Source organism: Volvox carteri (assembly GCF_000143455.1).
Source record: "Volvox carteri f. nagariensis unplaced genomic scaffold VOLCAscaffold_53, whole genome shotgun sequence".
In the NCBI taxonomy this organism is placed as follows: Eukaryota; Viridiplantae; Chlorophyta; class Chlorophyceae; order Chlamydomonadales; family Volvocaceae; genus Volvox; species Volvox carteri.
The window spans coordinates 692,620-705,680 of record NW_003307596.1 but is presented as its reverse complement, the minus strand read 5'-3'; the positions used below and the strand labels follow the sequence as shown (position 1 = coordinate 705,680).

Genomic DNA, 13,061 nt, shown 5'->3' with positions numbered 1-13,061 from the left:
GGGTGAGGGTGCGGGGCGCCAGTAGCAGCAGCAGCAGGGGAAGGGGGAAGGGGGGGATAAGGAGGAGGAGGGGGAGGGAAAGACGAACCACGAACGAGTGAAGCTGCTGCCAATCAAAGAGTGTAACAAGAAGCAGAACTGACTGAGGGGGCGGGGGAGGGGCCCTTGGGAGAGGCAGCTCTACAGGGGGGGCAATACGACATGGGTAGTGTACCTATATGCCGTACAGCGCCGTATTTGCCGTACCTGCATTGGTCACACAGCGGCTCAATGGCTCGCGTCAGTTCGTCACACACGACGCAATGGCGGGACAAGTAGAAACGGTCGATAGTGCCGCCGCCGCCGCCGCCGCTGACGCCGCCGCCGCCACCAGTCGGGCCGCCGCCGGCGCCGGGAGGGCCAAGGACGCCGCCATTTCTGCCGCCGGTAGCTCCTTCCCCGTGTCGGGTTTAACGCAGCGTCGGTGGGGGCAACCCCCCGGGAACAGGTGGAGGTACAGGGCAATGATAAGTTTATACGTTTAGCGCACAGGAATCTGCCTGGTTTTAGTTTGAAAATTTACGACAATAATTCACTACTCAATGAGCTTAAATTATTCACAGATTGGTATATAATTGCTGAATCAATTAAAAGAAATTTAAGCAGATGCGTTATGCGGCAAGTGCCGTACACACATAGGAAACCACGTTTGTTCCATTTCGCGATGCTCCGGAAAAGGATTGTGGAGTGTGAACTCCCTCTTCCCCGGACAATGTGGGTTTTGCGGGGGAGGGGGGCTTGCCGTACAGAAAAAGGTTGGTCTCAGATAACCCTCTCCCTCTCTCTCTCTTGCTACCGGGTGCGCGGCCCCAGGGCCCCAGCGCCGCCGCCGCCAATGGCAACGCCGCCGCCGGGCGCTTCTGCGGCAACATACGCTGCGGTCGCGGCATATCCGCAAACCACGACCGTATATCGGCGCCGACCTGTGTACGGCAAGCATGTACGGCACAACAAAACGCGTGTTGTAACCGTGTTCTAATTCTTCACTGCCCAGCTTTACACATAGCTTGGGCTAAAAGGTTGTTTTTCTTCAGCCGTACAGCATTGTAGTACAATCGCTAGACAGGCGGTCCATCTCCGCAAACCCAACCCTGTTCCCCCTCTTCGCAATTGTACCCCCCTTCACCCCCCCTCACCCCTTACCCTCAAACCCCCCACCCCACCCCACCCCACCCTCACCCCACCCCTTACCCCACCCCACCCCACCAGGCTCATCACCCTCTCCAGGGCCGGTATTATCTGTTTGGTGATGTAGTAGGTGCCATTCAGCCGCAGAGCCCCTCCGCTGTCCACCAGCTGATGAGGACTAACCACCAGGTCCACCAGCCGGGCACCTGGCGGGGGGAGGGGGAGGGGGCAGGATTATACGATGCAATGCAAAACAATGTGCTGCCGAAAGGAGGGCGGAGAAGGGAGAGGGGTATGAGAGGCTGGAATGTTTAGACGGTGGCGAGCCGCAAACCCTAAACCCTAAACCGTACATCCTCCTGTACAGGGGTACGGCGGAATAAAGGGACTGGAGGCGGACCGGGGAGATACCAGGAGAACAGAAAGGCAGTGGGGCACTCTTTTCCCCGTACCTGGCTCGCCGTACACCACCACGTACGGCACTCGCTCCGCGTAGCGCGGCTCGGCCCTTGGGTCGACAGCCATCGCCTTTGTGGCCACCACCGCTGCAGGGGGGATGGTGGCGGCGTTGGCGGAGTAGGTTCCCAACCTGGTGTGGGAGAGTTAGGGGGGGGAAAAGGGGGGGAAAGGGGGTCTTATGGGTTTCGGAGAAGCGACACCCGCAAAAAGGGGGAAGGGCGGATAACCGTACGTACGTACACCATACACGGCGTCCATGCACCGGCCCCTCCAGGTCCCTCCTAAACGCCCCCATAAAGTAACAGATCTAAACTAACGAACAATTACGCAAACAACAACTACTTAAAAAATAACTTATACCAGCCATGTACGAGCCAACTAACCGACCATACGACAATGTCTGCACGGGACAGATGATGCGATCAAAGCTTCCTTCCTCCCTCCCTCCCTCCCTCCCTCCACCATTGCAGTACTTCACCACCTCTCTCTTTCCCCCCCTTTCCCTCACCTGACTTCCTTTGCAAATATGAAGTCCTGTACGGAAACCCTGTTGGACAAGATCTTGGTCCACTGGCGGCGGAGGTATGTCTTCACGTCGGAGAGGTCGCGGCTGCCGAACAGCAGTCGGAGGGACTGCTCCAACAACTTGGCCACCGCGGGGCAGCTGTCGCGGCGGACCGTCTCTATACCCTGAGTGTGTGTGATGTACGTGTGGTGGTGGGTAGCGGTTCGGCGGGGTAGTTGGATTGCAGTGGTAATGTGTGGCATATATTGTGTATACATATACATATATGTATATACATACATACATTTATACATATATACACCCTCCGTCCACCCCCCTCCGCCAGCCGGCACGAGAGCACACAACCCCCTCTTCCCCTCCCCCAACCCCCCTACCCCTCCGACCCCTCTTAGCTCCCAACCCTTACCAGGGCCACCCACTACCGAGTGAATAGGGGGAGTGAGTGAGTGAGTGAATGAGCCGCACGACCTCTCAGCCGCGGCCCCCCTCTCTTTCCAATGTCCCTCTCCTCCCATAACCCACATATCACATCTCCCCCCGCCGCAGCTCTATCTAACCCCCCCTTTCCCCCCCCCGGGTCCACTCCCTTGCCTTGGCATCAAATGTAGGCTGTGTCTGGCTCGGTGACTCGTACGAAAATCCCACGTAACGTTTTTTGGTTTGCAGGATGCATGGCTGGTACACCTGGTGCGCGCGCGGCCGTTGGTTCAGTTGGTTCAGTTGGTTCAGTTTATTCAGTTGGTTCAGCTAGGTTGTCTGTTTTTCACCTCTATAAATCTATCCAGAAAGAAAGATCTGATAAAAAAAAGCTTCACTACCCTTTGAATTCCGTTAAAATTAATAAAAGTACCGGTAGTTCGGGGCCAGAAGAGGGATTTCCCCCACATAAACTTGCTGTTCTTAATTCATTAAAACAAACGTATTGGTTGTGAGCTAAAGCAGCCAGGCAGATGTACGGACGCATATAACTACGGCACGGCAAAGGGCGGAAAGGAACATTGCCGTATGCGTCGTATGTCGTACCTTCTCCATTTTGAGCGTTACGGGCGCGGGATTAGCCGCCGTGACGGCCGCAGCGATCTCGGCACCAATGCGGAACGCCTCCTTGCGACTGCGCCCCGGGAGCTGTACGAACATTGAGTCCGTATCGCCGTACACTACCCGCGCGCGCCATTCGGGATTGGACTCCACCTGCTCTTCCCCCCCCCAACAAACGTACACACGTACACGTACGTACATACATACACACACATGTACACATACGTACACGCAGGAGGGGATGGAGGGGGGGAATGAGAGAGACGGTTGGTACAACAGCCCGGTAGCGGTTACAGTGGTTAGATCCCCATTCAGATCCCCACCCCTGTTTACCACACCACCAGATGATTCACATATATATGTGTGTATATATGTATATATGTATATATATGTGTATATATATGTGTATATATATCCGCACTACCTTCACTCCGCTCACACGAGTCTTTCTGCCGTTTGAAGGTTTCTCTTACCGGGGGCTCGGATAGACCTTGAAGGAGAATACCGTCTCCCCTCCTCCCCTCCACACCTCCCCCTCCTCCCCCTCACCCTCACCCCCGTCTTCCCCCCCCCGGTCGCAACCCCCACCCGCATATCACCAAACCCCGGCACACCATCGCTATGGCGTTCTCCAGCGTCTGCCTCCCCGACTGAACGATTGAGTCCGCCAGCTCAGCAAACGGCAGCCGACCGCTGAAGCCGGCTGCCGTATAGCCGTACGACACGTTAGCGATCATTTTCAAGCCGAACTGGCGGGCGTTGAGGATTCGCAACAGGACCTACATGACGTGGAACGTACGACAGTACGTGGCAATGACAAGTTTATGAAAAGATCAAGAAAGGTCAGAAATTGAGGAATGAGGAGAGCGGCCTGGGGCAGAGGAGGAACTCCATCCCAGGGTTCGCTGATTGGGAGTTAGAGGGTTGCGGGTTGGGGGTTGAGGATTGCCTCTCCCCCTCTCCCCTCACCCCCTCTCCCCTCCTCCCCCTTCCCCTCCTCCGCCTCTCCCCTCCTCCCCCTCTCCCCTCCTCCCCCTCCAGCCCCCTGCCTTGTCCTCCTGAGCCACCTTCTTCATGGCCCCCTTGATCATGACCCGCGTGTTCAAGATCTCGGACAGCATGCGGGGGAGTACACCGGGGCGGACCTGCGGTGTGTGTGAGGGGGGGAAGGGGGGAGGGGGGAGGGGAGACGGGGAGGAAGTGGATCTGTATTATCGTAGAAAGATTTTGCTATCCGGTATATGGCCGTGGTATAATTAATGATGCGGCGCCATGAGTGCCACCGGCCAGCCACTTGATTCACGGACGACAGCCAACAGCAGCAACGCCAACCCAAAACGCGTGCGCACAAAACACACGAAAATTTACATATACATACGTACATACATACATACGCAAGTATGTACATGCACTCGGATATCTACGCAGCTGTACCCCCCCCTAGGTGAGGCCGGCTCATTTTCCATTAGTATCCGTACATGGTTGTTATGTCCGTGTTATGTACAAAACTGCGCCGTACACTGTGTTGCCGTACCTTTGGCGGGACGTACGCGATGCCATTGGGGCTGATGATCAAGTCGTCCGGCGACGCGGCGGCAGGGGTTGCAACGCCGCCACCGCCACCGCCACCACCGTTAACGCCGCCGCTTGCGGGAAGTACGGCACCCACGGGGTAACTATACTGTGTAACACCCAGCCGTACCGGCTGGCCAGCTGCAGTACGAGTAGTCCACATCCCGCGTGACGTACCACACATACGCACCCGCCGCCACCGCCGCCGCCGCCAGTGCCACACGGGTAGTAGTACGGAAACACGGTTATTTGGAAACGGGTGCGTGTCCGCACGTATGTATGTATGTATGTCATCAGGGCAACGTGTCACGTGGGTGGGTTTCAGTTCATCAATATGAAACAGGAAAACACCCCCAGGTCCCCAACGGCGGCTCCCCGAGGAGGGGGGGGGGGGGGAGATGAACCACACACGATTGAAGCTGCTGCCAGGGCAAGAGAGTAACAAACGTAGAACTGACCGAAAGGCGTTCGGTCTCCCCGAAGGGGGGGGCCCCTGGGGTATGAGAGGGGTAGTGGGGTGAGTCCGGGGGTGGCGACAGGGGGCCCCTGGTGGTAGGCAGGTAGGTAGGTAGGCAGGTAGCACATAACGGTGCGGTGGAGGACTTCCTTCACCATTCCCCTTGCAAATGTACGACACATGATGCGATACGGCACGAGGTGCCACGTCACATCATGCGGGGCTCTCCATTCCCCTTGACCCCTTCGTATCGGTCGGTCCCAATTTCCTCAGGTCCTTCTCCACACATACATACATACACACATACATACACATATACATGCGTACATATATATAAACGCACAATTTCTTGAATGCTCGGAGTGATCGTTCCTGGGGGTGTACTTCGGTTTTTTCCCGCTCTGCCGCTCTCCCCGCCCCCACAGTCCCCAATCCACTTCACCTCACTCCCCCGAGCCAAACGGGTCCCTAAAACCATGTAAGTTACCCCCCCCCCCACACACACACACACACGTGCACATGCACACACACACACACACACACGCACATGCACGTGCACGTGCACGTGCACATGCACATGCACATGCACATGCACACACATATCAGATATATATGCATGCGATAGCAAACTAAAACATCAATTCGCTATAGTCTAGGCGGTTAGGATATGAGATTTTCACTCTCGAGACCCGGGTTCGAGTCCCGGTAGCGAAAACACATACATTCATGGCAGGTGGCTGGCAGAAGATAAGATCCGACTTTTCTGTTCCCGGAGGTTCAAATCCGCCTGCCGACCTCTCGGTACGTGAGAAGTGCTGAATTGGGAGGTGGCACCCCATCCTGAGGACGGTGTAGGACGTGATTATAGCAACTTGCGAGCTGACCAGGAACTAAGTTGATGCGCCGTTGATCCGCTAGATTTGGTTGGATGCTGGTGGTGAGTTGCCGAACCCAACGAATACACTCTGAAGTCGGATGGGGTGAACGGATTAGGGTGCCCCTCTCGCAGGGGAGAGCAGGGAACTGCCTCCAAGGGAAAGGGGGCCGCTGGTGAACCACCCTGTGTACCACCCTGTGTAAACATGATCTATGCATACCTGCTCTTGCGTGTTGCGGCCTCCCCACACACGTTGAGTAGCACATGTTGTACGCGATAATCTGAGAGGGGTACAGCGATTGGAAGTCCAGTACGACAACTGGACACGTGTACATGCGGCTCTCCGGTTCCATCACCAAGGGGAGGCACTCCATGGCGGGTTGACCACCCACCTGGTACGGGTGGGGTAGGGGTACGGGTGTGGTAGGGGCCCGTATGTATGGGTGGATGTGTGTGTGTGTGCGTGTGTGTGTGAATGCGTGTGTGTGTGTGTATGGGGGGACTCCCTTATGTGGTTTGTCTTACCCCCCACCTCTCCTCCCCTGCCTTTCCCCCTCCCTCCCTTCCCCCCGTACCTGCTCCCTGCTAGGTGACGTCATAATGAAATTGTTCGTGTGTGCCAGCCGCACCAGCAAGCTCTCCACGCGGTACTGACTGCCCCGAGACAGGACGGAGAAGAAGTCGATGCCGAACGTGCTGAGAAGTCCGGGGAGGGGAGGGGGGGGGGAGGAGGGGGGTACGGATGGGTGGGTGGGTGGGAGGGACGGGGGTTTTTAGCACTCCTCCACTAAAACACGAATGAACCTGGCAGGTATGCACGAACGTGTGCGCACTTGTTCTTTGGAGCACGCCAAAAATACGACCCTGAACGTGTGCCAGATAATGTACGACATCGCCGTACGTACCGTGCCAGCTCCGCCGTACGCCCGATAAGGTCTAACTGTTCGCACATGGCCAGGTCCAGACGACATCGGCGCAGCAGCCAGTGGAGGCAGCGCCAACGCCCCCCGGGGGGACCTGTGGCCGTTTGTGGTGGTGGTGTGTGTGTGTGCGGGGGGGGGAGAGGGGGGTTGTTCATTTGCCAGGGGATAATACGTACCTACTGATAACACATACATGCATACATGCATACATGGGTACAACAGCAGCAGCAGCAATAGCAATATGTTCTGCTGCTACTGCTCTTCCTGACCCGTGAAACCCCTAAAACCTCTAAAACCCACCATGCCCCCGAGCACACACACATACACCTCCACACTGCGACAATCTGAACACCCCTCTTCCATCCACTTCCTCCCCCCCACACACCAACACACACCTCCCCCTCCCCCCCCCATTCACACCCACCCGCCGCAAACCAGGCAGCCAGCTCTTGCTCCCGCACTCGAGGTACCCTAAGTCCCAAGACCGCTGCCGTACAGCTCTCAAAGCTGTACGACCCCAGTTTCAGCTCCCCCCGTAGCACCCGCCACAGGTTGAGCAGGATGCGCCCTGTCACGTAAAACCCGCTGCCGTGCAAGACGCCCCACTCGTCGTGCTGCAGGGAGGAGGCAGCGCAGGCAGGCCGCGGTGAAAGACCGTAGATCGTGGGCGGAAATTGATATTTTTTTACATATATTAGTTGCAATAGAAATCCAAAAATAATTTCAAAATGTAAAACCCTAGCCTTGCGAGCCCTAAGCGGAAGACAGCGACTAGGAGGGGGAAGGAGAGGTTCACCGATCACCGACATCCAAAGAACCACAAAGAGGGGGGGAAAGAGGGAAATGGAGATTATAGACTTAATTTTCAAATTTCTCTAATATCTAATATTTAAAATTTAAACTAAAATAGGAAATCTGGACTTTTAAAGTTCAAATGCAAAAGTGGGAATATAGCAACGTACTCGTGTTATAATTATTTTAATATCTTAACAAAAAAACACCGATGCAGGCAGCGCGTGCATGTGCGTGTGCGGAGTGGAGGCGTCCCCCTCTTCCCCTCCGCTGGCAAATGAATACACACACACACACAACACACACACACAACACACACACACACAACAACACACACACACAACACACACACACACACACACGAAAACACACACACACAGTCTTTCACCTCCCCCCTGTTTCCCCCCGTTCCTCCCCCTTTTCCCCCACCTGTTTTTCCTTGATGGAAGCTGCGCCCGGTGTCCTCCCCGCGCTCCTCAGCAGCGGTGGCGTAAGGCCCAGCGCCGCCCCCCGCTCCGCCAGGTACCCCAGAGAGTGGCGTTGCACGTCCCACCCCAACAGCATGTCCGGGTCCAGACAGCAGAGGCAGGAGGACACCGCACGAAGCAGACTCACCTCGTCCTAAACCCGAATATGTGCATGTATGTCCGTATGTCCACATGTCCATATGTCCGGATGTATACATGTCGCGTGTGTGTGGACCGAGGTAGGGGAAAGGGAAGGAAAAAAAGGGGAAACATTGGCAAAATTTGGAGAAATTGATAAATTGGGAAAAGGGAAAGGAGGGGCATGCCTTGTGAGGAGGAGGAGTAAGACGAGGAGGAGGAGGAGACGTTTTATGTTTGGACTCGCCAGATAGCAGCCTTACCTCAGCCATTTATCGTATCCTCCTTACCCTCCTTACCCTACTTACACCTCCTCCTACCACTCACCCCATGCTAGCAATGTGGCTCCGCAACACCCCCCCCTCCCGCCCTCTTCCCACTCACACCGGAGCAACCGGCACACGAATGCAACCCACCGCAAACGCCTCCACCGACACCGACATCGACACGCCGCCGAGACCGTCCACGTGCACGGGTACACCCCGCACAGCCGCCAGCTCAACACCGGGAGGAAGGAACGGACCACTGCTACTGCTTCTGTTGCTACTGCGACTGCTACCGCCACCGTTACCGATACTAATGCTGTTGAAGCTAATGCCGGCGTTGCGGTCGCCGCCGGGGCTTCCGTTGGCGGGGGCGGCCGCAGACGCCGCCGCCGCCACCGCCGCTTCCGTTGCCCTGGGATCAACTATTAATAATCTGGCTGGATACGTCCAAGAGGCCGGTGCTCGTACACCGATTTCCATGACAGATATACATACGGCGCTGTGTGTGTGCGGGTGGGATGGGAGGGAAAGAGAGCGGCGAAATAACTGTACAGAATAACTGTACTGTACCTCGCCAATGAACGAGGTTGTACGGCAGCAATACGGCAGTAGTGATACGGCTTACTTGACGGCGTCGTGCTTGGGGTCGGGCAGCAGGGCTCCGCGGCAGGTCGCCGCCACCTCGAGCGCCGCCACCGTCACCGGCTCCCTACGAGCCCCCTCGCCAGCAGCGTCGCTCTGACAGTGAGCCGAACAATGTGGGGGGGGGGGGGAGGTGGGCGGGTCAGGAGGACAGGTAAGGAGGTGAGGAGGTGGAGGACAAATAGAGGGGGAACCAGCAGCTGTAGCTGTAGCAGCAGCCGCAGCTTTGTTTCTCTTCCGCCGTACAAACAAACCGCCGTATGTCGCCCTGCCATGGGTGTCACTGACCCGCCTGACCCACCTGGGAGGCATCAAGACCTTCGCCAACAACACATCCCACTCCTCAAACGCACTCCACCACGCCGCCGCGGCCACCGCCGCCATCACCCCTTTTGCGCTACTGTACAAGCCGTACGATACTACGATACCGCCAAACCCGAATCCACGGGCCCATATCCCCTGCCATAATAGAACGACTACCAGCTTTCTCTCACGACCGCCACCGCCGCCGCTGACGACGACGTTGATGCCCCCGGTCATTTTTCTGCCTCACTTCCCCCTCTTCACTTCCTCCCCCCCACATCTCCCATCCCACTCGGCCCCCAGTTGTCTTCCCCAGCCTGTATCACTTTCCCAACTCCCTTCACCGTCCAACCCAACCCCCATCCAACCCTAATTCCATTATCCCTGGCGGGCCCCGACTACCTTGCGACGGAAGCCCCGCTGGCTAGGCGGTGTGGGTCCGGACGGGGCCTGACCCACGGGTCGCAGCGGTGACAGAAGGGAGATGGGCTGTCCAGTGCCGGGACCCGCGCCGGGCGTTCGTAGAGTCCCCCCGGTGCCTAAAAACACTACGGGCTGCTGCTGCTGTTGTTGTGACAGCGACGGCGGCGGCGGCGGCGCCGGGGTGCAGCCGGGTGGCTGTAGCGGCAGCGGCGGGCGAGGGAGCAGCGGCGGCAGCGGTGGCGGCGAGGCAGTAGCAGCCATGGCGTCAAGGGGGTCAAGTGACGGCCGCGGCGGTAGCGTGACGCCAGGCGGGGCGGTTGGGAGCGCGGGTCGTGGCGCCGCCACCGCCGCCGCTGCCGCCGCCGCTACCCCGAAGGCAGCGAAAGGCGCTGGAGTGGACGCCGCCGTCGCCAAGGCAGCAGCTCGCCGCCGGTACGGCTGGATCCTGGTGTCGACGCCTGGCGTCGCCGCCAGCTGCGAAGCTGTCAGTACGGCACCAATGACGGCTTCGGGAGCTTGCTGCGACATTCGCCGCTGTTGGTTGTCGCCGTCGCGACTGTCTCCGCCGTCGCCGTTGCCAGAGTGGTGATGGCTTCGGGAATGCCGCCGCCGCCGCCGCCGCCGCCGCCGCCCCGCACCGTCGCCTACCTCTCGGTCATCGGTAGCACCGGCGGACGGTGTCGCAAACGGCACGCCACCTACGTCGTACGGGACGGGACCGAGGTCACCTCCATCACTGTCGTACGATTCTGAGGTGGCATCGTCAATGCTGCCGTCGACGGCATCCTGGCCAGGTCGCTGCGTCGCGAGCCGCCGGCGGTGGTGGCGGCTCCGCAGCGCCCATCTCCGCCAGTGGTCGTCGTCGTTGCCGCCGCCGCCGCCGCCGCCGCCACCAACCTGGCTTGCATCGCGCCCTCGCTGCCATCGCCGTCGACACCGCTTGCGTTGGCGGCGCCTGGAAGTCAATCCGCCGGTGGCGGCAGCCGCAGCACCTAGCGCTACGACGCCCAGGAAGCACGTTCGATCGTCGTACTTTGGTGACGGCGGCGCCTCCTCCAGCTCTGGCTCCTCGTCACTGCCGCCGCTACTTTCGTCGCTATGTGCGCCATCTGGACCATTGCCGCCACCGCCGTGATTACCACCGTCGACGTCACCGCCGCCGTCGACGGCGGATCCAATGCCCGCCAGCGACGGCGTTCCTAGGAGGCTCGCTTCCGCGAGGTTTCCGCTCGGCGCCAGCGGCATATCTTTGTCAACCACGGCAGCGGCCGTGCCGTCGACGCCGCCGCCTCCACTGCTGACAGCTCGCAGCATGCGCCGGCCGTACTCACCTTCGCCGCAACCGACGCCGCCGGGACCACTCGCGGGACGCAGCTGACCCGTGTTAGGATCCATGGCTAACCCCGCTGGGTTGCCGCGGCCGCCGCCGCCGCCGGCGGCGGTGCGGGTTGCCGCCACGTTTGTGCGTTTGCCATGCCCGCGACCGGCTGCCGCCGCCGCCGCCGCCGCTGCGCGGCGTTCCGCCCAAGCGTTCACCTCAGCCGCCGACGGCGGCGGCAGCGCCGGCACCAACGCAACACCGCGGATCCTGCCGTGCCCGAGCATGTTGACCCGCTCCGCCGTCGCCGCCACCGCCGCCGTCGCCGTCGGCGCCACCGCCGCCCTGAGACGCGACAATGGCTGCGCTGCTGCCGCGCTGCCGCTGAAGTACGGCACATTATCCCATGCGGGCACTCGAAACTCCCTGTGTGTGTGGAGAGGGGGGCCAAGGAAATGTCGTGCTGCTGCCTTTGCATCGTCCTTGTGCACTGCGCAGGATCCCAACCCCCAGTACCCTCCATCATGGCGGTATTGGCCTCTAGGACAGAGAGAGAGAGAGGTAGGGGGAGAGAAAGAGATAACGCCAGATCCGCACACACATGCATGCAGCCCCTTCATGCAGCCCCTTCATGCAGCCCCTTCAGGGCCCCTTCATGCAGCCCCTTCATGCAGCCCCTTCATGCAGCCCCTTCATGCAGCCCCTTCATGCAGCCCCTTCACGGCCCCTTCATGCAGCCCCTTCACGGCCCCTTCATGCAGCCCCTTCATGCAGCACCTTCATGCAGCCCCTTCATGCAGCCCCTTCATGCAGCACCTTCATGCAGCCCCTTCATGCAGCACCTTCATGCAGCCCCTTCATGCAGCCCCTTCATGCAGCACCTTCATGCAGCCCCTTCACGGCCCCTTCATGCAGCCCCTTCACGGCCCCTTCATGCAGCCCCTTCATGCAGCACCTTCATGCAGCCCCTTCATGCAGCACCTTCATGCAGCACCTTCATGCAGCCCCTTCATGCAGCCCCTTCATGCAGCACCTTCATGCAGCCCCTTCATGCAGCCCCTTCATGCAGCCCCTTCATGCAGCCCCTTCACGGCCCGCGCACAAGGCACGAAAGGGGGTCGGCCGGGATGTTGCACACCTGCCGGCGAAGATGACGGGGCGCGACGGCGCGTCGGCGGGATCCGAGTAGAACGGCTCCTGCGTACGGAAACAGGACAGGACATAGCGACAGGAGGACAGGAGGGTTTTCATATCGCCCGGAGTATCTGAGGAGTTTAAAAAAGGAGAAGAAAAAGAGGGAGATGACGAAACAAAGCGTAGAAGAGCGCAAGAAAGGAATTGCAATAATGAAAATGTCAAGGGAAAACAATATGTAAACATGAAGGTTCACTTAGGAGTAGGTCTGTACCTGTAGGCCATGCACACCAGCACAGACGAAAACAATTCGGATGAAGATCAACCCGAAAAGACGGGCGGACGGACGGAAGGCCAGACATATCAGCAGTAAGCACTTTTATGGTTTCGGGGCTGAAGAGCGTGCATGTGCTTGTCTCATGCGTGTATGTGCATCGGCATATGTGTATGTGTGGGTGGGGGAAGGGGGAAGGGGGAAGGGGGAAGGGGGAAGGGGGAAGGGGGAAGGGGGAAGGGGGAAGGGGGAAGGGGGAAGGCGGAAGGGGGAAGGGGGAAGGGG

At 58.9% G+C, this 13,061-nt stretch overlaps 2 protein-coding genes across 2 annotated transcripts; one reads left to right on the top strand and one right to left on the bottom strand.

Annotated features, from left to right (window-relative positions):
* Positions 1-113: 113 nt before the first annotated feature.
* On the bottom strand, positions 114-8,432 carry VOLCADRAFT_66026 (uncharacterized protein; the record flags this gene model as incomplete). The annotated part of the gene is made up of 15 exons (XM_002955580.1): positions 114-351; positions 883-962; positions 1,246-1,373; positions 1,620-1,756; positions 2,135-2,309; positions 2,710-2,836; positions 3,176-3,343; positions 3,805-3,969; positions 4,258-4,335; positions 4,725-4,755; positions 6,244-6,488; positions 6,672-6,792; positions 7,002-7,113; positions 7,444-7,604; positions 8,200-8,432. Coding segments are annotated over 15 exons (2,199 nt in total), but the record flags the coding sequence as incomplete, so codon positions are not given.
* A 964-nt stretch (positions 8,433-9,396) lies between these two features.
* Positions 9,397-12,320, top strand: VOLCADRAFT_35423 (uncharacterized protein; the record flags this gene model as incomplete). The annotated part of the gene is made up of 2 exons (XM_002955645.1): positions 9,397-9,465; positions 12,030-12,320. Coding segments are annotated over 2 exons (360 nt in total), but the record flags the coding sequence as incomplete, so codon positions are not given.
* Positions 12,321-13,061: the final 741 nt, after the last annotated feature.